The sequence below is a fragment of the Filicampus tigris genome, chromosome 1 (assembly GCF_054856515.1).
Source record: "Filicampus tigris isolate MCC_2025a chromosome 1, RoL_Ftig_1.0, whole genome shotgun sequence".
In the NCBI taxonomy this organism is placed as follows: Eukaryota; Metazoa; Chordata; class Actinopteri; order Syngnathiformes; family Syngnathidae; genus Filicampus; species Filicampus tigris.
The window spans coordinates 30,393,797-30,421,080 of record NC_141217.1 but is presented as its reverse complement, the minus strand read 5'-3'; the positions used below and the strand labels follow the sequence as shown (position 1 = coordinate 30,421,080).

Here is a 27,284-nt window from a genome sequence, read left to right as displayed (position 1 = left end):
TGGAGTCAGTCCCAGCTGACTTCGGAGGAGAGGCTGGCTACACCCTGGACTGGTGGCCAACCAATCGCAGGGCATATTAAAATGCTGATTAATTCTATTGAAATGTCACTTTTGGCCCAATTAACAACAAAAAGAAGGGCAGCCAACCTTTGGCGTTAAAGCCTCGGCACTGCCTGAGAGGATCGCCATGCTTGACGTCCTGTCTTCTGCTCCTCCTGCAACGGACGACAAAAGCACCGTAAGTTGCACCGTCGCAATTTTGTCAGCAATGTGCTCGGCACCTCTTGGTGGAAGGAGTGAAGGCAGAGCAGCTCTCCCCGTCCCAGGCGCAGTAAGGGTCACGGGCCAGGCAGCAGTCGGAGCAGGCTCTGCCATAGACGCCGCAGCGGTGTAGCGATACCTGCGTCAAGCCCGCGTCCGACGATACGTACAGCTGTTGCTGAAAGACACAGGACAAAACATCGCAGAGGTGAGTCGCGGTGCCCTCACACAGGTGTGATGCGCCGAGACGCTTGCTTACTCGTTTAGAAGAGATCTTCATCGTTTTGACAGGAGCTCTGCTCTGTGAAGATTTTTAAAAGAGTACGACAACTGAATGAGACGTGGACGTTAAGATTGACACGGCCGCGTGACAAAAAGGTTAAGAGGAGACAAACCCGGAAAACTTCCACTTCCTCTAGCGTCAGCTCCTCCATGCTAGTTGGGTCTTTGGGCAAAACGATGACCTTCTGGATGGTGCCGCGATCTGAGGAGAGTGAAGGTACATAACATAAAACAAGTAAACACAAAACAAAGACAATTACACTTTGTGTATTTGAAACAGCCACATAGCCTAGCTTTTATGGCTGTAATCTTACAGCTAATGCTAAATAGCTTTTATGTTGCAGTGCTTTACCCCTTTAAGAATGCCCAGGGTTTTTTTTTTTTTACAACTATTGAACTACAAATCTGGGTGATATTGGACAAACAACTATGCTGGCTACAATTAGCCACCTTTCATTTGTAAATTGGCCATTACCTGCCAAAGCAGCAGGTGATATGGCGGTGTGACAATGTAAAGCAGAAATAGTCGAATGATAGGCTTCTGGCTATTCTAGTTTAAGTAACGGAATGAACACAAACAGTGCACCAATGCATGTAGACATACAATAAAACAGTACTTAGTCATATATTCTTTCTCCTCTAAAAAAATGACTAATATTAATGCTGTACTGTGAGCCGAGAGGGAAGTTCAGACAGCATTTATGTCTGACCTATTCTGAGCCCGGTTGGCCAAGGAAGGAAGCAGAAAGAGCAGCACAATGGCCATTCAATTGCTGCAATGTGACACTAATTTTTTCTTTTTATTTCTATTTCATTATGTCATGGCTGTATGTTGTTATAAAGTACAATATTATGGAATGCTGTTTTCCCCCAATGAAAACACATTACAACAATTTTTGTTGCTGTTTTGGGGAAGGCTGGAAAGGATTCAAAATGCTATTTCATCCAGAGGTACATATGAAATTTTAAATATTGTAAATATTGTTGTCATTATTGTTGTAAAACACAATACAGCATATGTATACTTTATACTGCATTTGCATGGATCGGCAGCCGGCTGGGTCTTGCTAATTTAAAAAAAGAATATGTTCATTTTGATTTGCTGTAATCTGTGCCATCACCACATTTTGCAATTTTGAATGAGTGAGTGAGCGGGCACTCATGAAACAAGTTACTGAACCCCGCACACTGCGCAAATGTTCAGTCAAGTTCCGCAGCATCGCTCGGTGCGCAGCAGGCTTCAAGGGACTGACTGGGAAGCAAACCTCCATAATCAGATTTGCGGAAGGTATTTTCTCACAGCTATGTAGAAAATGTTTGCTCGGGTTGTTTTTGAGTAATTTAGCAAAGCAAAGAGGCTAGCTCGTTAGCTAACACAACACATCTATTTTTTAATCAAGCTTCCTGTTCAAATGTAAACTAGAGCCAATGTTCTCTTTTGAAAGCAATTCATCTCACATCACGTGTTTTCGACTGATACTTCACACATTCAAACTTTGGTGTGAGAGAAGAATGCTAACATCATCATTCAAGCCATTGACAATGTTTTCTTAATTGCTCTGCTTTGGTCAAATAAGTAACAGTTTGCTTAGTATGGTGCAATCAGAGAACGATTGGAAGTATGGTGTTGCGTCAATGTGAAAATATGTATAACTGTCAATTACTTAGAAGAAAACTGAATTCCGAACCGCCTCGTGGATTGTACTGTGTTGTAGCTCTACTGTAAAAAGCCTCACCTGTGCCCAGAAAGAGCACCTCGTAGCGTCCATCCACAGCGTCCACCTGATCCACCACTAGGGCCGTGAAGCGATAGTCTACACCGGTCCTCACCACCAGGGGGCGGCGGTGGATAGGATAGACGGGCTGGAACATGAGGGGGTGAGCCCGAATGAAATTGACAGCCTCATCAGAGAAGCTCTTGGAGGAGCGAATCCCCGGGGTGAAGGTTCCTCCAGGGCACTAGACGACAAGGAAGAGGTGCGCATGAGTCTTTTGTTTTCGTGTGCTTGAGAGGAGCAAAGAGGGCTGACACGTACCGTTCCCGGTCGTGGGTACGGGATCTTGCCATTGTACTCTGTCCATTGGTAATTGTGGCCGTGCTTGTGGGCAAACGGCCCGTTGAAGACATTGCGGATGTCGGTCATGGAGTACACGCAGACAGCTGAGCCCTTGAACACTGAACTGGAACACAAACAAACAGATACCGTTACTGACTGAACTGTTCATTAGTTGAACTTATTTCCAACATGCGGTAAGAAAAAAAAAAAAATGAACACAGACATGGAAAACTTGCAATATAAATATACCATCCAAAATATATTTACGGAGAAAACCAGTAAGTGAATCCTAATCAATTTTAAAGACTCTATTTAATGTATTAAGAAAATGACACTGTTGGAATGTAAAAATCTGAAGATTGAGGCTGCTCACCCTGCGGTAGCGAAGAGTGCGAACACCATCGGGTTCCGTTCGTCCTGCGTCGGTTGAAGGAATACGTCACCTGCGAGGCAGAATGAGCACAAATCAATAAGAGAGAAGTTGCCGTTAAAATGCAATTAGTCGCAGTCGGCTCACGTAGTTCATCAAATCGCGTCTCCACTCCATCGTCGCCTATCACCGAGCAGATCAGACGCGCTTTGAGGAACGTCGTCCAGCGGTTCACCAGAGATTTCTGGCCTCCTTCGTCATTCTAGACACAAAGGAAATGAGGTTGGGGTTCATTATGTCCAGTTACGCATTTCAGTTTACAAGATTAAGTGCATAAAGTAGTGCCTCAAATTAAGAGTATGGTCACAGTTGGCCTCCTTCTTTTTTTTTTTTTTTTAGAAATTAGATAATTTCCCACAGCACACTGATAATATCTCGGGGCGCACTGGCACAGAGTTTGAAAAACACTGGATTAGAGGGACGGAAGACAACCCACTTCCGTCCTTGCTTAGTCCGTCCTTTTTAAAAAACTTTGAATCCTCCAACTGTCCATACACAAAATGGGTGTCCGCCGGACGGATGGACCGTTCCATCGCTGGGACGGAATGCCCGTCACAGGTAACTAGAGACATATTTTCTACATACATTTTGCATGTAACTTGAAAAGTTTGTAAAAAGAGTTGTTCGTGACTCAATGTTCCACTTTATTTGTTTCTTGTTGTGACGTTTGCTTTCACCATCTAGCGCTTGGAAGTTGAGATTTTGCTTGCAACTCAAAACAAGCAATTGCTTGTATCTCAAGTAAGTCAAAGCACCATTTTATTTGTACTGGTAACTCACCAGACACACTCTCCCCACCCTGGCCAAGATGTTGGGGCCGCCGCTCGAGTCTAAGCTCTTCTCGCGGAAAAAGAAATACAGCTTGTCATCATTGCTCTCTGCGCTGTCCGGGATCTGCTGGATTTGAACAAACACTGGTTCTGAAGGACAAAAAAAACAAAAATCAGATAAGCAGGGAGACGATTGAGGCAAGTGCCTGATGAGTAATGAGACAGGAAGCCTAACCTGTAATCGACAATGTTTACCTGCACACACTGTCCATTACTCACCATTGAGCCACCTGGAATCGTACTGTTCCGTCCGGATGGCGGTTCTCCCGCCCATGGTCCTAAAGAGAGCTGCATCTGTGCTCATAAAGTCAATATGGACACCTGCATACAGGTTGCCATCTAAAGTGGGGAACATTTAAAAACAAAAACAATTAAAAAAAATATCCATCCATCCATTATCCAAATCGCTTATAGTTTGTCTTATTATTTTTTTTTTTAGCTGTCTATCACGTAAGGGTCTTACGAATAAGAACTGCAACGTTCTCCTCTTTGGGATCATAGGAACATTTTCCCTTCCCGGAGTCGACGTACCCGGGAACCAGTCGAAAAAGGTAGTCCTGCAGAGACGGATTACAGTAGGCATAAAAATAGATGGCTTTAACGTCACAAGGGAGCACAGGAAAATCATAAACAAATCAGTGTCCCAGTTTGTACTCCTGAAATATTTAGCAGGACAAAGTTTCCACGTCTGCCGCGTGGAGACTTTATCCACGAATGCCGCTCGAGGCGGTGCGAATGTGTTCACCTCTGCCCTCCAGCCTCTGTTGATGAACGTGCAGATGGGTTGGTAAGCCCCCGTTCCGCAGGTGTAGAGATGGGTGCGGTTCCATGGCTCGATCAAGCGTACAAAGTTGGCGCATTCGCCCTGGACAACGAGGAATTTCAACATGCTCTTGACATGCTCTTAATTTTGAAAGCAAAAATGTAAATACATGATCACACCTGTCTTCCTTTTCCTGTCATCTGGCATTCCCCTTTCCTCTTGGCAGATGCTGGCCAGTGGATCTGGTTTGAAGACACAAATGACTTATTAGGGAGTCAGCATGTATAATAAATGTATCTAATATTGTCATTCATTATGTAGTGATTAAAAAAAAAGAATTAACCAACAATAAAATTGTATGCATGTACTGTAATGTCAAATCACAGATAGAATATTGGGAGGGGATAAAATTGAAATTTGATTCTATTCACAGGTACGAGAAATAATGTTGAAGCTGCGAGGATAATTTTCAGTTTTAGGAATATCAGAGCATTGCGAAAGCTTTAATGATTCATGGACAAGGAGAAAAAAAAACACAACATCTGGTTTCAGTTTTTCCCACATTGCTCACTGAATTGTTCTTCATTAATTTTGTGTATATTTGACTTGGTTTATGGGCTTGCCTTATGTAACTGCTATGATCTCAGCACAGCACACAATTCAACGTTTAAACATAAGTCAGTGAGATCAGTTTTGGTCACTCACAAGCAAGGCTTCAAAAAAAATGTTTAATGCAAGGTATGCTTTCGGAACAAAAACACTTTGTGAGGGAAGGAATGCACTGTGCACTTGAATACCAACAACAAACAATTTAAATAACTGAAATGTTCCCATGACTACATGGTAATTTTGTGTGATGGCAATTACTTTAATCATGAACAGTGCAAAGCATTGTAGGATCTTTAAACATAAAGTTTAAAATCATAAATCAGAAGTGCCTGAAGTTATCACACACTTCACTGAGGTTACACTGTTGCCAAAAAATGTAGACAAGTTGTTTCACTTCAGTTAGTTTAAAGATGGGTTTATGCAGTATGATTTTACAACTCGTTAGCCTCCTAATAGCGAAATAGCCGAAATCATTTTTCATTTTCTGTCACAATAGCAATAAAAACATAGCAGTGCGCTCGCTAAAAATGTTGTTCTTTTGTCTTTATGCCTGTTAGATTTTCAGTCATCCAGGTGATGGTAATCCACAAAGGTTGAGACGACTGGACTCGTGCTGTTTGTTTTTTTGTTTTTGTTTTCCGAAATCATTTAAATATGACTTCGGCAAATGTGCTATTAGGCCAACTAGGTGTTAATTACGACTCACACTGTGCAGTGGTGCCTTGAGAACCCAAGTAAATGTGTTGGGTTTTTTTAATAAGTAAATAGCACTCTATAATATTGTGTAAATTACATATATATATATATATATATATATATATATATATATATATATATATATATATATATATATATATATATATATATATATATATATATATATATATATATATATATATTATAGTCATGAAATGAAAGAATTAAATGTTTGTGCATCATGATTTATTCTTATTACTTTTGTGGTAAGCACAAAATGGCCACCGGGGGCAGTACAGCACAGTCATACAGCTACATATGAAGAAGAGGTTCATGGCTACCGTCAGTGATACAGTAAACCGGAATAATATTAGCTGTTTTTCACAGAGGATAAATCATATCAATTGCTCAAAGGGTTAGAGCACCGCAACTATCAATGCTATGTGTTAGCTTGTTAATGGTGTTTTCCATGATATGTTAGCAACATATAATGTGACATAGTGGACTGTGAGGCTAAGTTAAGTGGTTGTTTTTAAATATACAATGTTTAATTGTCTTTGTTTGTCCCTAGTTTGCCAGTAAGTGTCAGTAGCAAGCAGTAGCAAACTCTTCCTGACTGTCAAAACAAATCAAGAAGAAAAAGAGGATTTTAAATTGACTCGGAATACTAAAGTTGAACTCAAAGCGAAACATTTTTTTATTTTATTTTGTTTTAATCAATAAATCAATTTAATCTGTGTGTGCGTGTGCTTGTGTGCGTGCATGCGTACTATTAGTGGCTCTTTGTTGACATTGTGCATGTCCAGAGCCACCAGGTATTCTCTGCTGCCCAGGTACAGGCGGCCCTGGTCCTGATCCATCAAGAGAATTCGGTAGTCGCTGGTGTTGAAGGAGAAACTGAAGGGTCGCGCTGCCCGCGTGTCCATCAGTTCTGCGAAAGAAGTGTTGCCGTTACTTGCTTCTACTTCCTTATCTACTGAAAACTGAAAACACAGGTCATTTTATTATTTATCTCTGGCGTCCCTTCAGTTGTAAAGTGTAGTTTACTTGAATACTTGTGTCACATGAACGATGTTCATGGATCACTGTGACCCAGTGTACAGAATAAAAAAAACAAAACCAATATTTTTTCCCCATTATATAAAACAATAAGAAATTGGGGGGAAAAAAATAAGAGCAAAAAAATATAGCAGAAAGGAATGTCAATGTGGTACATGCAAAGTGACATAATTGAGATGAAAATTTTCCCGTCATAATAGAATCGTTTTATCAATTATTTAATCAATCAGAAAAGTATGTGTTTTTAAAGTTTATTGCAAAATATATATTTTTTTCCCACTGTTCATTAACCAGTTATTGTTTATTTGGTATTATTTAATGATGAAACAAAACCAAATAACAAAGAAGGAATAGCACACCAGAGGGAGTGACGTACTCGCCAAACTTTTTGAAATTGAGAGCAACAGTACTTCTTGGGCTACTGATTAATACGAATGAAAGGCTGATTTGCTAACCACTTCTGGGGCTTCTTCAGGTTCAACTACAGTACATGTCAATAACAGGTTAATCATACTACTGCTACAAATAACCATAATTTTATTAATACATTAAACAGGTTATTTTTTGCCTATAAATTGATTAGGATTCAGTTCCCGGTACTTGTTTGCTCCGTAACATGTCAGTTTCATGAAGGACTACATAAGTCACAGAATATCTATTGCTGAAAGGCTGAAAACAAAGGATTTGCATTATTTTAAGTTAAACGATAGCTTTAAACAATTAATTGATTATCAAAATAGTTGTTGGCTAATTGGATTTTTGATTAGTTGTCAATTAATGGATTAATTGTGACAGCCGTGGATGAAGAAAATTTGGCATGGCTCATCCGTAGCTCGAATGACATCACAGTAAAGCAACTGGGAAAGACAGATTGCGGTTGGAGAGCTTTACTTACAATTTTGATAGTGGCACAGTTATTGATGATCTAGAGCTAGAAGTAGGTCTATTTCACGTACTTTACCGAAGATGGTAGATAGTACTTCTCCCGGAGTGTGTGTCCCTGAGAATTAAGTTGATGTTGCCATTTCGTGTGTGTACAATTTCTTAAAGTTAAGTACGTGTTATGTGTTAGCATGTGCTACATTAGTTTAGTGAGTGCTATGATTTATGTCTCGAAATCAGACTTATATCCACCTTTAAATTCTGTCTGATAACATGTATTTTTACTGGTTACTGTGCCTTATTCATCTGTGGAATGTAACTAATACTATACAGTAGCTTGTAATCCAACTGAATAATTTTCAAAATCAAGTAATTAGTAAAGTTACTTTTTAAAGAAGTAATTCAAACTCTGATTGCTTTTTCAGGGTAACCGTGGCAACACTGATTATATGACTGATGAAAAGTCTAATGATGATTACAAATTGCGGTAGCATCAGCATGATTTTCAAAGTGTTATTTTAATAACCGAGCAAAGGTTGCTCAGTGTAATCCAAATATCTCTAACATGTTCCATGACAGGCTTGGATGAACGCACAGCCCCTGAAACAACAGCCTTCTCACTTGTTCTCTGGGAAATGCATGCCGCTGATTAAATATAACTCAACTTGGAGCATTTTAAGAAACATATTTGCTTTTAGGATGTGAATATTTCATGTGTCCTGACTGTGTGATTGAGCTGAAGGCACCACATGCCCACTGGAGGTATGTGAAAAAAGCAAGTCCCTTAAGGAACGCCGGTCAGCGTGGCAAATTCTTAAGATCAGGATTGTGCTCAGCCGAGCAGAACCTGTTAAGACATGCTCCTGGAAAATGTATTCAGCATTTTTCTTTCTTATCCTGAACACTCTGATTGAACCATTTTCATCTGCTGTGAGAGAAATGCACACTGTGAGATTTGGTTGCACGCTTCCGTTCAACAATTCACCGTGGCATTTGAAATACAATTTTAAAAAGAACACAGAAAATATATGGTACTCTTCTGTATCTTACACTAATATTCACTAATGAGACTGTTGAGTGTGCTTGCGGTTAGGCGTCATAGTTCCTGTTTAATCACATCAGAATTAGACTTGATCTTCCTGGGTTGTGAGATTTATGTTTATGTAGTACTGTAGTTATGTTTAGTGAGCATAATGTGGTCTGATTTTCCCAAACGTGTTTGGGAGATTCCGTTACGGTCCAGTGAACCAAGGTTGATTAGGTGTTAATCAGAGTTATTTTAAAGGGTGGCAAGTACCGTATGTGATGACTCCTATTTACCTGAGTTTGAGTGGGATTGATTCATTCTAAACGAATGAACGTCCCCAGTTTTGAAGAGGTGTGCTCACTTGTGCAACCACATTATTTCAGTTGCTTATTTTCATTTCCCCTCTTGGAAAGTTGAACTCTTTTTCAGAGGTGGGTATTTTACTCAATTTTGCTGGTCCGTCATTAGTCATCCGTCAACGACCTGGGTACACATCCGTCATTTTTCGCGATGAACCGAATTGTAATCGTCAATTGGCCAGTCCATCAGTTAGTCCATCAGAAGTCTGTTGGTCCGTCAGTTGGTCCGTCAGTCCCCCCCCCCCACCGTCACCCCTCCAAAAAACGTCAGCAAAACAAGCGTCAGAGACGAACTGACCGTCTCTGACGGGCGCCTGTTAGTGACAATCATGCTGATGGATGTAAATCCACTTCAGTGCTTAGTCCGTCATTTTTAAAAAGTGTCCAGTCACTCGTCAATCTTCAGCAAAACAATTGCCCAAATCAGTCTGACGGAATGCCCACCTCTGCTTTTTTTATAGGTCACAATGATTAAAAAAAAGTTTTGAAATGTTTATGTTCATTAGAGTGCATTGTTAGTGTGCTGTTACCAACACTCTGGCGCAAACATTAACTCATTTTGGGTGGTATGATGACTTTCTCCATCCTAATGTTACACATTAGCCAGCTTTCATCGATTGAGAAAAATAGAATTATTATCATGATATAGTATTATTTTGTGCATTAATATGGTATATTTTTGGTGTTGAATACAGCAAAGGCACAGGCAACATAGAGCATTTACTTACTCATTTATATTGTACATTTGCTAACTTCATAGTGTTATGCTCAACACTTAACAGTATTGGTTTACTCAAAATGTATTATTTTGCACTTGAATTTATTTTGAACAAAAACTAAAACTCAGTTGACAGTTTTGTCAAGTCAAGTCAAGTCAAATTTATTTATATTGCCCTTAATCACAAGAAAGTCTCAAAGGGCTTCACATGCCCATAGCTGACAATATATTAACAACATCCCCTGATCATAACCCCCAGCAGGGCCAAGGAAAAACTAAAAAAAACCCATCTGGGGAAAAATGAGAAACCTTGAGAAGGGACCACAGATGGAGGAATCCCCCTTCCAGGGTTTTGTTTTGTTTATTACAAATGAATCCTAAACTCAATTCAGGGTAAGTTGTTTGTGTTTTATTTTGGACATAAATTCTCTATTGCAGAGTGACTGACTGCCCTTTCGTCAGAACTAAACGAAATGTCTTTCTTTGAAATGATTGATCGCTAGAAAAAAAATTGAAAACAAACCCGATCGCGGCATGATGCATGATGTCGGCAGCATGCAACCGTCTCCAAACACGGAGAAGTGAAACCAACGAAGAAGAAGCATTTAAACCCATGAAGAAGCAGCAGCTAACCCAACGGAGCCCAGCAGCTGTGCGCCCTACTTGCGGCGAGTGAGCGGCGTAACTCCGTTCAAATAAATGACCAGTCGACTCAGTGTAACTCTTACAATAAAACGATATTGTGCATGAAAAGCCGATTAAACACATCCAAATGGAGACGTGATGTACAAGTAAAGGAGTTCTCTGTTTTTGACATGCTAGCGCCAGTTAGCCATATCCGACCCTCTGCATCGCACTCAAGTTAAAATCAACCAAGTAAAATATAAATGAACTATGGCAATAATGCGTCCGCTAAAAAGATAAAGTAGTCCTAAGACGGTTAGTCAACGATAATGTATGCACTGTAAGAGAGTATTAGTTCACTTACATTGTATGAACATTGAATGAAGGCCAATGTATGTGTATCAGTAGTACTGCTTTGGGGTAGCACCTAATGCAAATAAGCATTTACAATCCACTGGTGGAGTAGAAACTGCACATTACGCTAAATAACAATGTACACAAAAACAATTAACTGTTATTTTTTAAAAATATGTTAAAACAATCAATAATTATCAATATTGACTGATATGAAATATTTAGATTGGGACGGTTTTTCAGAATATCGCCCGGCCCTCCTAAGCACATTATGTTTAAAACGGAGTTTAATCTTTATATTGACCAGTTTTATCTGTGTTTTTTTTTCTTAAGGGGTGCTAGAGTGCAAATTGGGGTTTGTTTTTTTTAATGGGATGGCAATTTCACCCATTCCTGATGTGCGTGCAAAATTTGGTGAGTTTTGAAGCCTGTTAAGGGGGCAACGGCGTAGATGACATAGCGTTGGTCATGGTCTATTCTTGGCTGACTTATTCCTTACTTTTTTGGCTTTTTTTCTGTCCTCTGTTCGCATGTGCAATGTCGGGCCCCTCTGATTTCAAAACCCTTGTGAAATACAGCCCAGCTACGACAGTGCCCCGCCATATGAGTGCACCATATTTGGCTGGCTTATGTCACGACAAATGGTCACAAATGAGCCTCAGAAGCTGGCTTACGGGGATTGCGGATGACGCTCAATCTTTATTTACATCAAAGTGGCCACCGTCTTCCTTTGCGGGGGTCAACATTAAACAGGATGTAGGCAAAGTGCGACCAAAATAGGCCGTGCAATCGGATCTCCGGGATGCCGTCTTTGAGTTGGGACGAGGTAAACACAGGATGAGCGCAAGTGGATTCATTCAAGGGCTAGAATGTGAATGCCACACCCCTATACACGTCTCTGAAAATAGCCAACAATGTCCTGCCATCATCGGGTAAACATCCAGAGAAGCCCCGACAGCATTCTGACACTGATAGGGAAACACTGGGAAGGGCACACAAGTATTATTCAAGTATGACACTACAACTGTGTCATTCCAAGCTCTCTGGTTACAACAGACGACGGCCGCTAATGATGCGTTCGGACACGGCTCTCCGACTTCCATTACGTGGCACGTTTTGCTCTTGAGCAACGCAGACTAATTCCACCCCGCGTGCCTCCCGTTCAACAGAAACAAGAGAGTGAACAAGGCCTTGGGGTGTCACTTGGCCCAGCTCATAGGAGTCACATGGGCCCTCGCAGGCACCGCAACCTCCTCCGCGGGCGCCTCCAGGAACAAAGAGGCTCGCTGTGGCAAACAATGGACAATAAATCCTTGGAGTCGCAGAAAACATTTGGACTAAATCCAACTTTTCGCCTTTTTGTTTAGTATTAGGGGGAAGGGTCAGTGCGGTTAGGGAATGAGGCTACCAAAGCAACAAGCTAATAAGTGAACACCTCTCAGATGTTGTGGACGTGCCCTCGTGTCGTGCGTGTTAGGCGGGGGCGGACTTAGCATTAGGCAAACGCCATGAACTGCCTGCGGGCCCATAAACATCTCTTAAGAAGTGATGACTGATGTTTTCTTGCATTTATAGCAATTATTATTGTTTGAGTCTCAATTCACATACTTGAAAAAAATGCTTAAAGAGGGAAGTCAAACATTTACTTAAGAGGAAAATGTTCTATGTTATTATAACCCACATAAAGAAGCATGAAAATAAATCCTAAAAGCTATTAAAATGCATGAATAATTTAAACGGTTAAAATCTAATATTGTGTTAAATAAGTAATTAAAATAGTATGATAAAAAGACAATTTGACTGTCTATCAATCCATCTATACAAAATAGTGTACTGTTCCTTTAAAAGGCGCCGTGCCTGGCCGTGCATGCATGGTCTTGCATCATCCGCCAGCCACTCACACACACGCACGCACGAGAGCAGAGGAGAGAACAGATAATTACGACCGAATACAAAAATACTCTTGGAGACTTGGAAACATTCTACATGGTCGTCGATAAATAAAATACTTATTTAATCGATCTACAACCGTTTTGGTGAGTTTAAAGTTATCTTACCGTAACTTTCTTGTAATGCTACATGTGTGGATGTTAGCTAAATGTTACCATCATAGCTCGGTGGAAATGATGTGCACAATTTTATTAATTTGATTTATATGGGCACATTTATTTGCTTTACTTGGATTCCGAGAGGGGGTGGCGGAGGGGGGCGACTTATACTCCAGTGTGACTTATATATATATATATATATATATATATATATATATATTTTTTTTTTTTTTCTGTATTATGCATCTTATGACTGGTGCGACTTGTAGTCCGGAGCGACGTATAGTCCAGAAAATACGGTACATAAGTGCCAATGTTAAGATAATCCCAGTGTCTCTTTAATATTGCATTAGTGGAATATGAGTTAAGCATTAAAAGCTACACATTTTTGTCCATCAAAGGGGAGGCCATTTCACCACTTGTCGTCGACTGAAAATAACATCACAATTGCTCAGGGCTCAGGTAATGACAAATCATGGCTCAGCTTCAGAAAACAGGTGAGCCGTGATTGGCCGTTACCGGAGCCATGAGCAACTGCTAAATGTCAAATCATCTGACGAATTCTGTGTTTTAACATCACTCACTCAGATGTTACAGAACGAGACAAAAAACAGCTTCAATGCTGAAGAATGTCATAATTCTCATTCCCGGAATTTGTATTTACTTTTACGAGGTGGCGCGACATGTGCGAGTGTGCCAGATGAAGGGAAAACATGTTAGTGTAACAACAAAAATGCTCCTCCACTGTTTGGATCCCAGCTGAGTCAAGCACTACAAGGTGTTAATCAGAAATCATTGCATGGATGGCGCACTGGCTTGGATTAAAAAGAATCTCATTGTTGCCATGGCGACACCATGTCATCTCCTCTTGTGGTCAATAATGTTGGTGGACCAGCCAGGACACATCTTGTGTCAAGTTAGCACTAGTGGTGGGAAATCACAGAGTAACTCACAAGACCACAAAACACTAGACACCAAGATCAGGCTTGAAACCCTAATTTGAAACCCTAACCATGGCATGAAACCTTAATCATGTCTTGAAGCCGAATTTCAAAACCCTAACCATGTCTTGAAATACTACAAATTGACTTAAACCCAAATCTGAAACCCTAACTCAGGTTTGACATCCTAATTTGATACCATAACATTTGCTTGACACCCCAATTTGAAACCCTGACTTGGGCTTGGAACCCTAATTTGAAACCTAAACTTGGTCTTGAAACATAATCTTTTCTTAAAACCCTAATTTGAAACACTAATTTAGGATCAAGACCCTAATTCAAAACCCTAACCCTGGTTTGAAACCCTAATCATATATTAAAACCATAATTTAAAACCCTGAACGCATCTTGAAACCCTGCAACTGGCTTGTAACACTAATTTAAAAACCTAACCTTTGCTTAAAGCGCTCATGTTTTAAACAATAACTATGTCACTCTCAAAAGCCTAACCCTTGTTTGAAACCCTCACTTGAATACCCAACCATGTCTTGAAACCTTTCGACTAGCTTGAAACCTTAGTTATAAACCCTAACTCACAAGCAAGCCGAAAAATCTGCTCCTTAAATAAGTCTGCCCTGCCTGATACATCGAAGTCTCCTCGGTAATCATCAAAGAGTTGTGACAGCTGAGAGCGCGACGTACAGGTTAGCAATTGTGACAAGTCCAAATGACATAACATAACTAAAATAGAAGTTCAACGAGTGTAACTTATTAAGTGACGACCAGCAAGCTTGTTCCCACTGGTTGCATTTAACGAGGTCATGAATCAGCAGTGTCGTTTCTCGATAAGAGAAGTCGCGCACGTACCCAACAACGACGTCAAATGTATAAAACAGAGGAATCCCTCATTCTATGCTAATACTTCAATCAACCAAAATTGTGCCATTTGCGTCCCCATGCAATTACATGAAAATACATACAATATATGATATGTATTGTGTTTAAAGTTAACATTCAATTAGCGTAAACGTTATGCTATAGTGCCTGTATTTGCTAATTTTATGCTAAAAAAAACATTAAGAGTTTCAGTACAAAAACTGACATGATAAAACAAGTTCTGAGATGCACAACAATACACATTTTTGTTGTTCAATATGTATATCAACAAATTTAGGGCTTGAAAAAAGAGGAAAAAAATATATAGGACTTTGACTTTATTTTGAGAATATTACAAAAAACAATTGGCACTGATTTGGTGCGATGCTCCATATAATATCAATATACATAACAACTAGGGCTGTCAAGGTTAAAGCGTTAACTCTGGAGATGAATTTAAATTTTATAAAGCGTTAACAAAAATTAGCTCAGTTAACTCAGTTTTATTTACTTCCTGTGGCAGCTGACCTCTGCTCACTTTGCAGCCAAACTTAGAGGAGAGTCCCTGTGGCAAAGACTGACTTTTACTTAGTTTTACTTTAAAAAGTTGCTCAACGGCTCATTGGAGAAATACAAAACAATTTGTGTACTTTGCAAAGCCCAATTCAAATACCATATTAGTTGTACGTCTATGGTGTATCGTTCAACAGTTGTATTTTACAGGAAAAGAATCGTATTCAAGGATCAAAAAAAGCTAATAGAACAGTCATTGAATCAAAATATACTTTTAATTTTTTTCCACATTAATTTCAAGATTTTACTCAAGTAAATATCGGTTCCAAGCTTTGCAAAAAAAAATGTTGAAAAATACGATTAATCGGGATCAATTATGGAACTAAATAGTTTTTAAAAAATTAATCGCTTGACAGCACTAATACAAACATATAACATACATACATGTACAGTATGTATATCCATCCATCCATTATCCGAAGCGCTTCTCCCCACAAGGGTCGCGGGGCGTGCTGGAGCCTATCCCAGCTGACTTCGGGCAGTCGGCGAGGGACACACTGAATTGGTTGCCAGCCAATCGCAGGGCGCACAGAGACAAACAAACATTCACACTCACAATCACACCTAGGGGCAATTTAGACAGTCCAATCAACTTACCATGCATGTTTTTGGAATGTGGGAGGAAAGCAGAGTACCTGGAGAAAACCCACGCAGGCACGGGAAGAAAATGCAAACTCCACACAGATGGCAAGAAGATATTTTTTAAAGCAAGTCTTTTTCAACTGCATCGCCAGTTTACAATGCTCCCGCCTTCGGTCATTTTTCAGAATCACTCTGGTAATATCTGCGCATATTCAGGACTTGTTCCGAGATTGTTGGTAGAAACAGAATCTTAATGTGTGGGGTGCTCTGCATTGAGATAATCGAAGCAGACCACACACAATACAACCCAAACAGTTTAATGCCTGATTTTTGATCTTCATGTGTGGGGTCTGTCACGGATAAACAAAATCTTTTAAGATTTGAAAAATCCTAATGTGTGTTCCACGCATAAGCGCTGGTATCCGCTATTGCTGAACGGGCGTCATCACGTCGGATGTCCAAGCGCTGAAGGAATGACGAGTGTGACTTAAGTGCGTGTGAGTTTCAGGGTGTGGACTGGCTCCGTTTTCACCAACAGCCCTGCCAGTTGAAAAACACACGTAATATCCACCTTTTGTTTCCACTCTTGCACTCTTTCGACATGTGGCAGGAAACACGCTCTTTATATACTGTACGCATGAAGAGGAAGCCAACCCTGACGCGCGCAGGTCTGTGCAAGTGCAGAAAAAAAAAAAAAAAAGACGGCCGAGCGTTCCGGCTCACCTTTGAAGGAGAGGCGAACCCGCGGCGCCGACTGCTGCAGACTCAGGCCTCTGTAAACACACAAGGCCACCAGGAGGAGTTGGGCTCCAGATGTTGTCATGGTAACAGGCATACAGGTAGCCCACACAGATCTAAATCTGGACAACAACAAAAAAAAGACTGATTATTATAGCGTGCCCCATGAGGAATAAGAGACAGAAAAAGACGCACACTCTCTCTCTCTCTTGCGCTCCCTTTGAAGCCTCTGATCAGAAGTTTGGCCTGCAGCTGTCCAATAAGGCGAGACGCACAGCGCAGTCCAAATCTTCACACCTGCGCTGGAAAGTATGACAGCCCCATTATTTATTTAAAGAGTAAATGTAGTGAGGTGTGTGTCAAGACTGCATAATCGTGTCTCCAAGCACAGATTGGTGGAAAATGTTCATTCTACAGCATACTGTGATGCCTTGAGATGCGGGCTGAATTTGATCCACGACCGCACTTGTAACACAAAACACTTGCATCTCAGATCATCCTTACCCATTGAATGGAAATGTCTGACCAATCACGGCTCATCTTCAGAAAACAAGTGAGCCGTGATTGGTCGTTACCTGAGCCCTGAGCAGTTGTGATGTCATTTTCAGTCGACAGAAGTGACAAAATGGCCGCCCCCGGGGATGGTTAAAAACGAGTGGATTTTGCTGTTTAACTCATATTCCACAAACGCAATATTAATCGGAATGTCGTGTTTCAACAAGTGGGCCTGCTGGGAACGTATTCTTGAAAAAAATGTGTTTTGGTTGACTTCCCTTTAAGTGTACTGTGGCGCTGGCATGAGCATGAATGACAGTTTGGAGAGGTTTTTATGCTCTAGAGAGGTCTCAAACAAGGACATACTTCACATGGAAATGGATACGGGTATGTACTAAATGTAGGTAAGGATAACAGTAGGGTTAACAAAACAAAATTGATATCCACCTTTTTCCTTGTCAGTAAAATAGGCGTCCTGCGGCGTAATCCAAGGTATTACAAGTGTTGAACCACTAGAGGGCAGATTATGCCTGTGAGTGTGGTATCGCAGAAGAGAACAGTGGTCTTTAAAAGAACCCAAGACAGCACGTCAGTCGGCACTTGACTTGGTTAGGGACGATTACAGGGACGGACGAAAACCAACTTCCGTCCTTGCTTAGTCCGTGATTTAAAAAAATAATTCTCATCCTCCATCCCCCAAAATGGGCGTCCATCCCTGGGACGGAATGCCCATCTCTGTATATAAGGTATAATAGAACTTGAACGAAGTGGTGTCTGGGAACTCAAACAATCTGTAATTTTGATAATACACTCTGTTGTTTTGGATTTTGATAGGACTGTACAAAACTACAAATTTGGGTCAAGTTGACCCAAGTAGTGGATCAGTACATTTTTTTACTCCAAATTGTGTTATTTTTAACCCAACTGTTTTTAGAGTGTATGAAGATTCCACACGACAGCAATTACATACGTATATACAGTGGGTACAGAAAGTATTTTTCACTCTGTCATTGCAGTCATCTGCCAGAATAAAAAAAAACCTTCATTTTATTTCTCAATGTACACTCAGCAGCCCATCTTGACAGAAAAAAAAAATCAGAAATGCTGACATTTTTGCAAATTTATTAAAAAAGAAAAACTGAAATATCACATGGTCATAAGTATTCAGATCCTGACGCATTTTATTGAGTAGACGCACCCTTTTGAGCTAGTACAGCAATGACTCGTCTTGGGAATGATGCAACAAGTTTTTCACACCTGGATTTGGGGATCTTCTGCCATTCTTCCTTGCAGATCCTCTCCAGTTCTGTCAGGTTGGATGGTGAACATTGATGGACAGCCATTTTCAGGTCTCTCCAGAGATGCTCAATCAGGTTTAGGTCAGATCTCTGGTTGGCCAGTCAAAAACAGTCACAGAGTTGTTCTGAAGCCGCTCCTTTGTTATTTTAGCTGTCAATGTCCTTTTGAAAGGTGAACCTTGGGCCCAGTCTGAGGTCCTGAGCACTCTGGAAGAGGTTTTTCCTCCGGGGTATCTCTGTACATGGCCGCATTCATCTTTCCTTCAATTGCAACCAGTTGTCCTGTCCCTGCAGTTGAAAAACATCCCCACAACATGATGCTCCCTCCCACCACCATGTTTCACTGTAGCAATTGTTTTGGGCAGGTGATGAGCAGTGCTTGTTTTTTTTACTCCACACATATTAGAATTAACACCAAAACGTTAAATTTTGGTCTCATCAGACCAGAGAATCTTATTTCTCATAGTCTGGGAGTCCATGTGTTTTTCGGCAAACTCTATGCGGCCGAGGCTTCCGTCTGGCTTCTCTGCCATAAAGCCCCGACCGCTGGAGCGCTGCAGTGATGGTTGACTTTGTGTAACTTTCTCCCATCTTTCGGTTCTTCTTCACCTCTCTCACCAAGGCTCTTCTCCCACGATTGCTCTGTTTGGCTGGACGGCCAGGTCGAGGAAGAGTTGTGGTCATCCCAAACTTCTTCAATTTGAGGATTATGGAGGCCACTGTGCTCTTAGGAACCTTGAGCGTTGCAGAAATTCTTTTGTAACCTTGGCCAGATCTGTGCCTTGCCACAATATCTGTCTCTGAGCTCCTTGGACAGTTCCTTCGACTTCATGATTCTCATTTGCTCTGAGATGCACTGTCTGCTGTATCTTTTATAGGCAGGTGTGTGCTTTCCTAATCAAGTCCAATCAGTTAATTAAACACAGCTGGATTGCAGTAAAGGAGCAGAACCATCTCAAGGAAGATCAGAAGAAATCAACAGCATATGAGTTAAATATGAAGGTTTTTTGCAAAGGGTCTGAATGAATACTTATGACCAGATGATAGTTCAGTTTTTATTTTCTCATGAATAAGCCAAAAATTCTACATTTTTGTTTTCTTCTATCAAGATGGGGTGCTGAGTGTACATTAATGGGAATTAAAATTTGATTTTTGAATTTTGATTTTGGCAAATGGCTGCAATTGCTGCGATTACACAAAAAGTGGAAAATTTCAAGGGGTCTGTACAAATACAATTGTAAAAACATACAGTGATAACATAATTAAACAGAATGTAAAGAATTCATACATCATGATTTCATGCTTCAACGCCCATTGACAGTGCGCTGCTAGTTCTGGTGTGCCTTGGCCAGCCGGGGCAGTATAATATACATAGATAATGTGCAAAAATACGGTCACACCTACAATCTGTAAGCTTCAGTAATATATATATTTTTTGCAGATAATAAAAAATATATACTATTGTTATATTGTCTGTTGTTGCTCCACCGTTTATGTTCAAATATCTACTTCTTGAAGGTCATAAAACCGCTCCTATTGATGCTACGTGTTAGCCACCAATGGCGGGTTCTATTATGTGCTAGTATTTAGCTAGCATCCCTAAAGGAATACAAAATGTTTTTTTTTTCTTTTTACATTTAGTTTTCTGACTAGTAAACTTCAAGTGAAACAAGACGGCCATCGGCTCTTCTCTTTGCCTCGCTGCATCAGCGCAAGACTGCTGCGAGCCGACGCGGCACCGAGGTGACAGTTCAAAGATGCTGGGAGCCCCCGCACCGACTATTTCTCACACTTTCTCGGGTGTTGAAACCAAGACTTTAACTCAAGCATTCATTATGTAGCTGCACTTTGCCGGAGAGTATCCCATCTAAATTATGAATACTAAAAGCTGAGTCCATTAAATTGTCTCCCTGTTTGCTGGGCCGATAAGCCATCCCGCGGGCATTTCTCGCTCGTGAAATCCGTGGGGCCGAGGCCCACCGAGGCGCTCCACGCACGCCTTTTAGCAAACGTTTGACGACAATTTGAATCTTACCAATAAAATTCAAACAACTCACACGAGTGTATGACAGAGGTTAGGCACCAAATCCTGACGCAAATAGTGAACATCTGTGAGTAATTGAAAGTATCTATTGTTTAAACTGTAAATCATCATACCACACAGTATATTGCCTTATAACAATACCCTGACCGGTGATTTGATTGTGAAAAAAAAAAAAATGTAGCAGCGGTGTAAGACTTTGGTGTATGGCACCACTTCAGTAAATGTAAAAATACCAATTTCTACTTTCCAATTACGTTTTTGTTCAATGATACACAACAGTTGACCATTTTTTGGTATTGTGACCATATTTTTTCATTTTATGCAAATACAAGACAATATTTGTGTTTTAGAATATAGGAGTTACTGGATGTTATAGTTCATAAAATAAAACATACCTTAACTAAAATCATCTTTCCCCACTGAAATGAATGGAAATGCCATTAATCTGGACCAGGCTCCTCCAAAACCAAAATGTATGATGTGTAGATGTGCAACAATGAATCAACGACTAATTGATTATCAAAATAATCGAGAACTATTTTAAATCGTTTAGAGCCATTGTTTAAATTAAAATTGTCCAAATCCTCTGATTTTCAGCCTCTCAGCAGAAAATATTCTCTGATTTCTGCAGTCCTCCATGAAAGCAGACATCAGGTTTTTGAGATCATTTATTTTCTTTTATTTTGTTTGACCAATAAAAGCTTGCGCAATACGGATTTTATCGTGCGTTGTAATTTATAGCTATGCACGTTTCAGGAAAAACAATCCACATTTGGCTGAACCTAACCCTCAATCAATAAAAAAATTCTAAATATATTACTATATTACATATTATTATTGTTAAATTATTATTCAGAGGTGGGCATTCAGTCAGTACTGGGCGCCCGTATTGCTGATGAATGACGAATGATGGGAAACTTAAAAAAAAAAAAAAAGACAGACTAAGCACTGATGGAAGTGGGTTTTTATGTCGAATCAAATACCGACGGGCCTCTCAGTCTGTCACTGACGGACGCCCATTTTGCTGACAACTGACAGAACCAGGCCCACCTCTGTTATATATTATGAAAACCTGGTGTGCTAGAGAAAAAGACACGGGCATATTTGCAATCAGCGCAGAAAAATCCATCTCAGTTTATTTGAATCTCTGATTTTAAAAAAATGTAAAATTTTGTTGACCTGTGTGATTTTTGTGTTGAATGGAAAAAAAGACATTTAGTACCATCTGCTTTTAATTTGGAAAAAAATAAACCAGTAAGTGGATCATAATCAATTTATGTTAGTGAATTTTCTACGCTGACAAATTGAAATAATCCTGTTTTTGAATAAAGGGTTGGAAATTATTATCATTATTTCTTTTATCCAATTCATCGATTGATTTAAATAAAAAAAAAATCAACAACAACAACAGCACAGCACAGCACAAGTCACCAAAAACGTTCAGCCGCCAAATAGCAGACAAGTGCATTTTAAGTTTTGGAACAAAAAACTTTTATCACCGAAACAACGAAGCAGAAACTGTCATGTCCTGTGTTTTGGGCGATTTGTTAATGTGTTCTCTCCACCCACAGTCTACCCTAGTTGAGTGTGGGCGGAGTCACTAAGCTGCAACACTTGCAATTAGTCAGATCACCTGTCTCCAATCAGCGGTTGATAGTATTTAGGCTCTGCACCAAAGAAAGGAGGGTGCCGGAGTATTGTTTGTATGTTGTCTTGCTGCTTGCCATTTCCGCATTGTTCCAGTGGAACTTAACTATAAGTTCTACTGTGATTATGTTTCCATTTTTGTAAATAGTCCTTCGGTCCGCTCTGCGGCTACCTTCCTTCCGCTGTGGCTTTGTCCACCAATTTTTGTTAGTGTTTAGCATCACTTGTTATTGTTCTCACGACATTTTGCCATTGTAGTTTTGTGTTACCTTTTCTTTGTGCTTAACTACTCGTTGAAATAAAGCCTGTGTCGCTGCTCTCAAACCTTTTTGTCTGTGTAGTGATCCATTCTCTGGCCGTAAAGCCTACCATAATAGAAACAGGATGTTGTGATGACACCAAAAAAAAAAAAATGCAACCAGCATATGCTTGACTGGATAAAGGGTCATGAATCAGGGTTAGCCTCGCTAGCTTCAGCTAGCCCAATCACCGCTAACCTATAGTCTCATACCAGCAGGAGCTGACTAACCCCAGCCCTAACCCTTTGAATGGCAGAAAAAAAGTAAAGTGACGCTTTGTCCCGAGATTATGTCCAATAATACTCTACGCAGAGAACTTTACTCATTATAAATGTTGTAGTACAAGACGCACCAACACCGTAACACTGGCGGGAATCCGGCCTCCGACCCTTGCTGAAGCGTAATTAATGATGTGTGATATTTGAAATCATTTGGTTTTATTCGTTTCTATAACAGTCCTCCAAAATATTTCCTCACATGAAAATGGTCGTGCTGCTTGGGCCTTGCTGCCCTTATTAATAAAAAATAAATAAATAAAAAAGTTTAAGCTAACCATATAACAATGAGCAAAATTAGTTGTCGATCAATTTGATAATTTATTAGTTGTAGACTAATTGTGACACCTCGACAGTAGGTTGCTGCAATGACTTGGGGGTGGTACCTTCAAAAATGTTCTACCTTGGTTAGGGTTCAGCTTTTGACGCCATTGCTTGATCGACTATATGGGTAAAACTCACGAGTCATGACCGAATGTTCTGAACTCCTGCTCCCATGTCGTATGGAGCGCGTGCTAATAATACTCCAGGCAATGATGTGACGACAAACTCACAGTATAGTACTTGCCACTTTAAAATAATCACCACTTCAAAAGGACCTCTAGGAAACACAAACTTGAAATGAAAATCTGTCACTGTTCTCTTCTGTCATGTCAGTTTTACGTCTATATTTCGACTAAAATGTGTCTTCATGTACAAACAGCTTTTGTTTTTAGAACACCACATGGAGAACAAATAAAGTGAGTCGCTATGCGGACCTCCATGTGTGTTTGCTGTGGTTTTGACAGCTGGGTGTTGACTAGAGGACAGATTGGGGCCATCTCTTGTAATAATATACCATAGGGAGGTTTGGAGTCCCATCAAATAATTAAAGGACGAGCTCTGACGCACATGGGCGCAGTTTACCTGTCAAGTCAAACCATCCAGAAATAGGAACCGATCAAGCAAAAACGTTAAATTGTCCACCAAAACCACACGCACACGCATACACATAGAGAGTAACCAAACGCCGGTTAAAAGTTAAACTCAAAAAGTCCTACCTTGATGTCCACTATTCACAAAGTTGTCACAGCCACATTCCCCCACGCGTCGTTCCAAGGGCGGAAAAAATCTCAACGCGTGGAAAAATAATCCGTTTTGTCAGTGATTATTCTTGGCACGAATAAAAGTAGAAAAGCCTGCAACCAGTCGCTATTTAGTCGACTTTTGCTCCACAGAGGAAATCCTTTGGGCAAAATTTAGGAAGCCATCGCGTGGATTATGTGACTCCGCGTCACGCTGTTGTGGACGAGAAAGACTTCTGTGAGTGGAAATGGAGCGACCAGGTGCAGGTGTTGGTATTGAAAGTGTGTGTGTGAGTGTATGTTGAGTCCCGCTGTCCTCTCCCTTCTGCCAGCCAGCCTCAGCCTTCCCTTTCGTGGTGGACCCAACCCAACCCAACCTCCCGGTGCAGCATATGGGTCGGATTAACCCCGTACGTCCCTGCGGCTGCTGCTGCTGCTGCTGTTGCTGTTGCTGCTGCTGCACTTGAACGCATCAGTGGTCATGCCTCCTGCAAAAACAAAATGTCACCTCAACAACCTTGTCTATTGGAAAAGTTAATAATTTAGTGAGGGCTGCTGTTTTATATTCATGCGTGGCTGTTCTCTGAGTGATCCACTTCTTGGTCACCGTTACTTTTGCAAGCAAAAAAAAAAAAAAAAAATTCCCAGGATTCCACAGTGGCTGGCTCCTGCGTGCATGACAACCGTGACAAAAGAAGGGTGGGAAGGGTGAAGGCTGGATGTGTCCATCCTTGTTAAAAGAACCTGATTGAAAAGCAGGCGTAATAGATTCTCAAACGTTTTACACCGAGTAACACCTTCAAAAATACTGAGCGCAGGACCAAGGTAAAACAGAAAGATGTTACATACATTTGTTATTGCCACTGTAAGATTGTGCACAGTTTGAATATTAACACTGCATAATATACTCGTTGCATTTTTTTGTTAGCATTAAGATAAACACCATTTTAAGGTAACACTGTGTTGTCCTTTTTCTTGTTTAATTTGTGAGCACACTTCAACTGGGAGTGGCATTAAACAAGTTGAATCTTATTTTTTGATGAATTATTTCATGTGTGCCAAACTGCTGCTTATTGTGAAGTGAGCTAACTGATTTCACTGCTACCAAATGGCGCTTGCTTAAATACAAAGAGAAAAATCCAACACAATACGAATAATAAACATCATTTAGAATCAATAACAAAGTAAAAGAAATAGAAATAAATAAGACACCAGTCTCAAGTTCTTTTTAGTAATCTAAATGAATATTAAGGCAGGTTTTTAAAAATGGGCAATGAGGGTGCTTGACTGACATGCACTTGGGAGGTCGTTCCAAAGTTTGGGCCCAGCAATGGAAACGGCTCTTTTTATCCCCTCTAAGCTTCTGCTTAGACTTTGCTACCTCCAGGAGCAGCTGGTCAGCTGATCTGAGTTGCCAGGCAAGGGCGAGACCATTTTGACATTTGAAGACAAATAGTGGAATTTTAAAACGGACTCTAAGGCACACAGGCAGCCGGTGGAGGGAGGCAAGCACAGGAGGTAAGTGCTCCCTCTTACGTGTTCCAGTTAAGCAGCGAGTCATTTCAGGGAGGACGGGCTGACTTCAAATTAAATGCACTGCAGTAATCAAGCCAAGATGTGATGAAGGCATGGATTACTGTCACTGATTCAATTAAAATGTTTTGCATCTCGTCGCTGTCAAGCGGAAGGCCCGTCTGCCTAAATATGGTCAATTCAATATTTTTTAACAAATCGATACTATTAGGCTGTCTCCATGTCGTCTGTTATTCTTTAACATTATTAAACAGTAATATAACCATTATTAGAGCATTTAAAGTATTGAATCTTCCAGTCCAGGGTGTACCCCGCCTACTGTCCGAAGACAGCTGGGATAGGCTCCAGCACGTCCGTGACCCCTGTGAGGATAAACAGAAGAAAATATCTTGGGCACTTGAACTTCTGGATGGTGAGCTGAAACAGCACAAATATTGGACAGTGAAAATAATACACAAAAAAATCTATCTTTGATGAGTAAAGCGATGAGGAAAGGTTGTTTTAGGGGTATGGTTCTATATTTTTCATAACCAAAGATGCACATTCTTTGATGGAGCAAACAAATGGGGAAACGCTGGTTTACAGTATGTGTGTTGAATAGAATAACTGATTAAAACAGTTGAAGAAATGTAGCACCACATGCGTTACATTTCTTAAACTGGTTTGAATTATTCCGACTTCTTTTCGAACACTGCTATGTGTCTTTTTAAATTTATTTTGTTGATCTAATTGTGTATTTGGTCTTTGACATAAACTATTTCATGCATTCATTCATAAAAACTGTATGAGAACTGTCATAAAAATCCACCTCTTCCTCCCTCCGCAGGAGCGGTGCATCATTACATTGCCTCAAGACTGAAAGTCTGGAAGTTTCTTTCTTTTTAAGGCAAACGCTGCTTAAATTAGTACATGATTTTGGCTGGTGTTATGTTAATGTTAATGCAAATTTGGGGGGGAAGTTCTGAAGAGTAGTGGTGTTGGCGTCACAATCATATAAAAGTCAAATGCAAAATTTACCCAAACAAATGTTTGAAAAATAATGTTTTAATGCAAATGTGTTATATTTAAAAGTTAAAAACAATGGAATTTGCTTCACAAATTAACTGTGATGAATCAAAAAAAAAAACAACACGGTAGCATTAAGCACAGTTTGAACATTCAATCTAATGATTCTGTCACATACTACTAGAGGGAGTCCGCACACCGTGGGGCATGTTTTTGGAATGCGGGAATAATAACTAAAAAGCATCTGTTTTATCGAGCATTTTTCTGGACGAACCAACACAAGCAGAGGGATGTTTTGTCCAGGTACTCCAGCAAACAACACGTACGAAGGCTGAAGCCGAGATTTGAGCTGAGAACCTCAGTGCTATGATGCAGACGTGCGAGTTACCACTATTCTACTGTGCTACCTCCTTAAAAAAAAGGTAAAAAAGGGTAGTATGACTTTTTGTGGCACAGCACAGTATGGCGCACAGAGAAAAACTGAATAAACACATGAGGCAACGAGGTGTGTCAGTGTGGAAAAGGTCAACAAGGCAAGGAGCAGTTCCTGCAGGGAAACCATTTTAAAAAAACAACAAAAAAAAGAGCTTGAACTCGAACTTCTGAAATGCACACCGCTTGATGTACTTGATTGATCTGCACACCGAGTATGTAAGCAGTGGCCTTGTCTCCAGTTGGCTTCCTGCCACACATGACGTTGGCGCAGTCAAGACGGGTGTCGGATCTTTCCTTCATCCCCGTAGGAGGCATCGCTGCTTTTCCAGCTGAGGAAATGAGTCACGGATGTGTGCTGACTTCAGGTTTCCTCTCAACTTTGACACAAGCACACTTGTCGTGTGATTGTGCCAGCCTTTGACTGTTAAAGAACCGGCAATGTGAATTCAGAGACCTGTTCTGGACAAGAGATACATGTTT

General features: G+C 40.5%; 1 protein-coding gene across 1 annotated transcript in view; it reads right to left on the bottom strand.

Annotated features, from left to right (window-relative positions):
• LOC147153516 (semaphorin-3F-like) overlaps window positions 1-24,394 on the bottom strand; it is a 28,085-nt gene extending 3,691 nt beyond the window's left edge. The window contains exons 1-17 of the mRNA XM_086031252.1: window positions 23,808-24,394; window positions 16,905-17,011; window positions 16,695-16,831; window positions 6,699-6,859; window positions 4,803-4,865; window positions 4,606-4,725; window positions 4,324-4,417; window positions 4,080-4,199; window positions 3,811-3,950; window positions 3,118-3,232; window positions 2,974-3,043; window positions 2,580-2,724; window positions 2,280-2,502; window positions 657-745; window positions 521-562; window positions 282-439; window positions 148-215 (exon numbers count right to left, since the gene is read on the bottom strand). Of these exons, the coding sequence (XP_085887378.1) occupies window positions 148-215; window positions 282-439; window positions 521-562; window positions 657-745; window positions 2,280-2,502; window positions 2,580-2,724; window positions 2,974-3,043; window positions 3,118-3,232; window positions 3,811-3,950; window positions 4,080-4,199; window positions 4,324-4,417; window positions 4,606-4,725; window positions 4,803-4,865; window positions 6,699-6,859; window positions 16,695-16,806 (1,720 nt within the window). The 5' untranslated portion in view covers window positions 16,807-16,831; window positions 16,905-17,011; window positions 23,808-24,394. The remainder of the gene's footprint in view (window positions 1-147; window positions 216-281; window positions 440-520; window positions 563-656; window positions 746-2,279; window positions 2,503-2,579; window positions 2,725-2,973; window positions 3,044-3,117; window positions 3,233-3,810; window positions 3,951-4,079; window positions 4,200-4,323; window positions 4,418-4,605; window positions 4,726-4,802; window positions 4,866-6,698; window positions 6,860-16,694; window positions 16,832-16,904; window positions 17,012-23,807) is intronic.
• Between the last annotated feature and the right edge of the window lie 2,890 nt (window positions 24,395-27,284).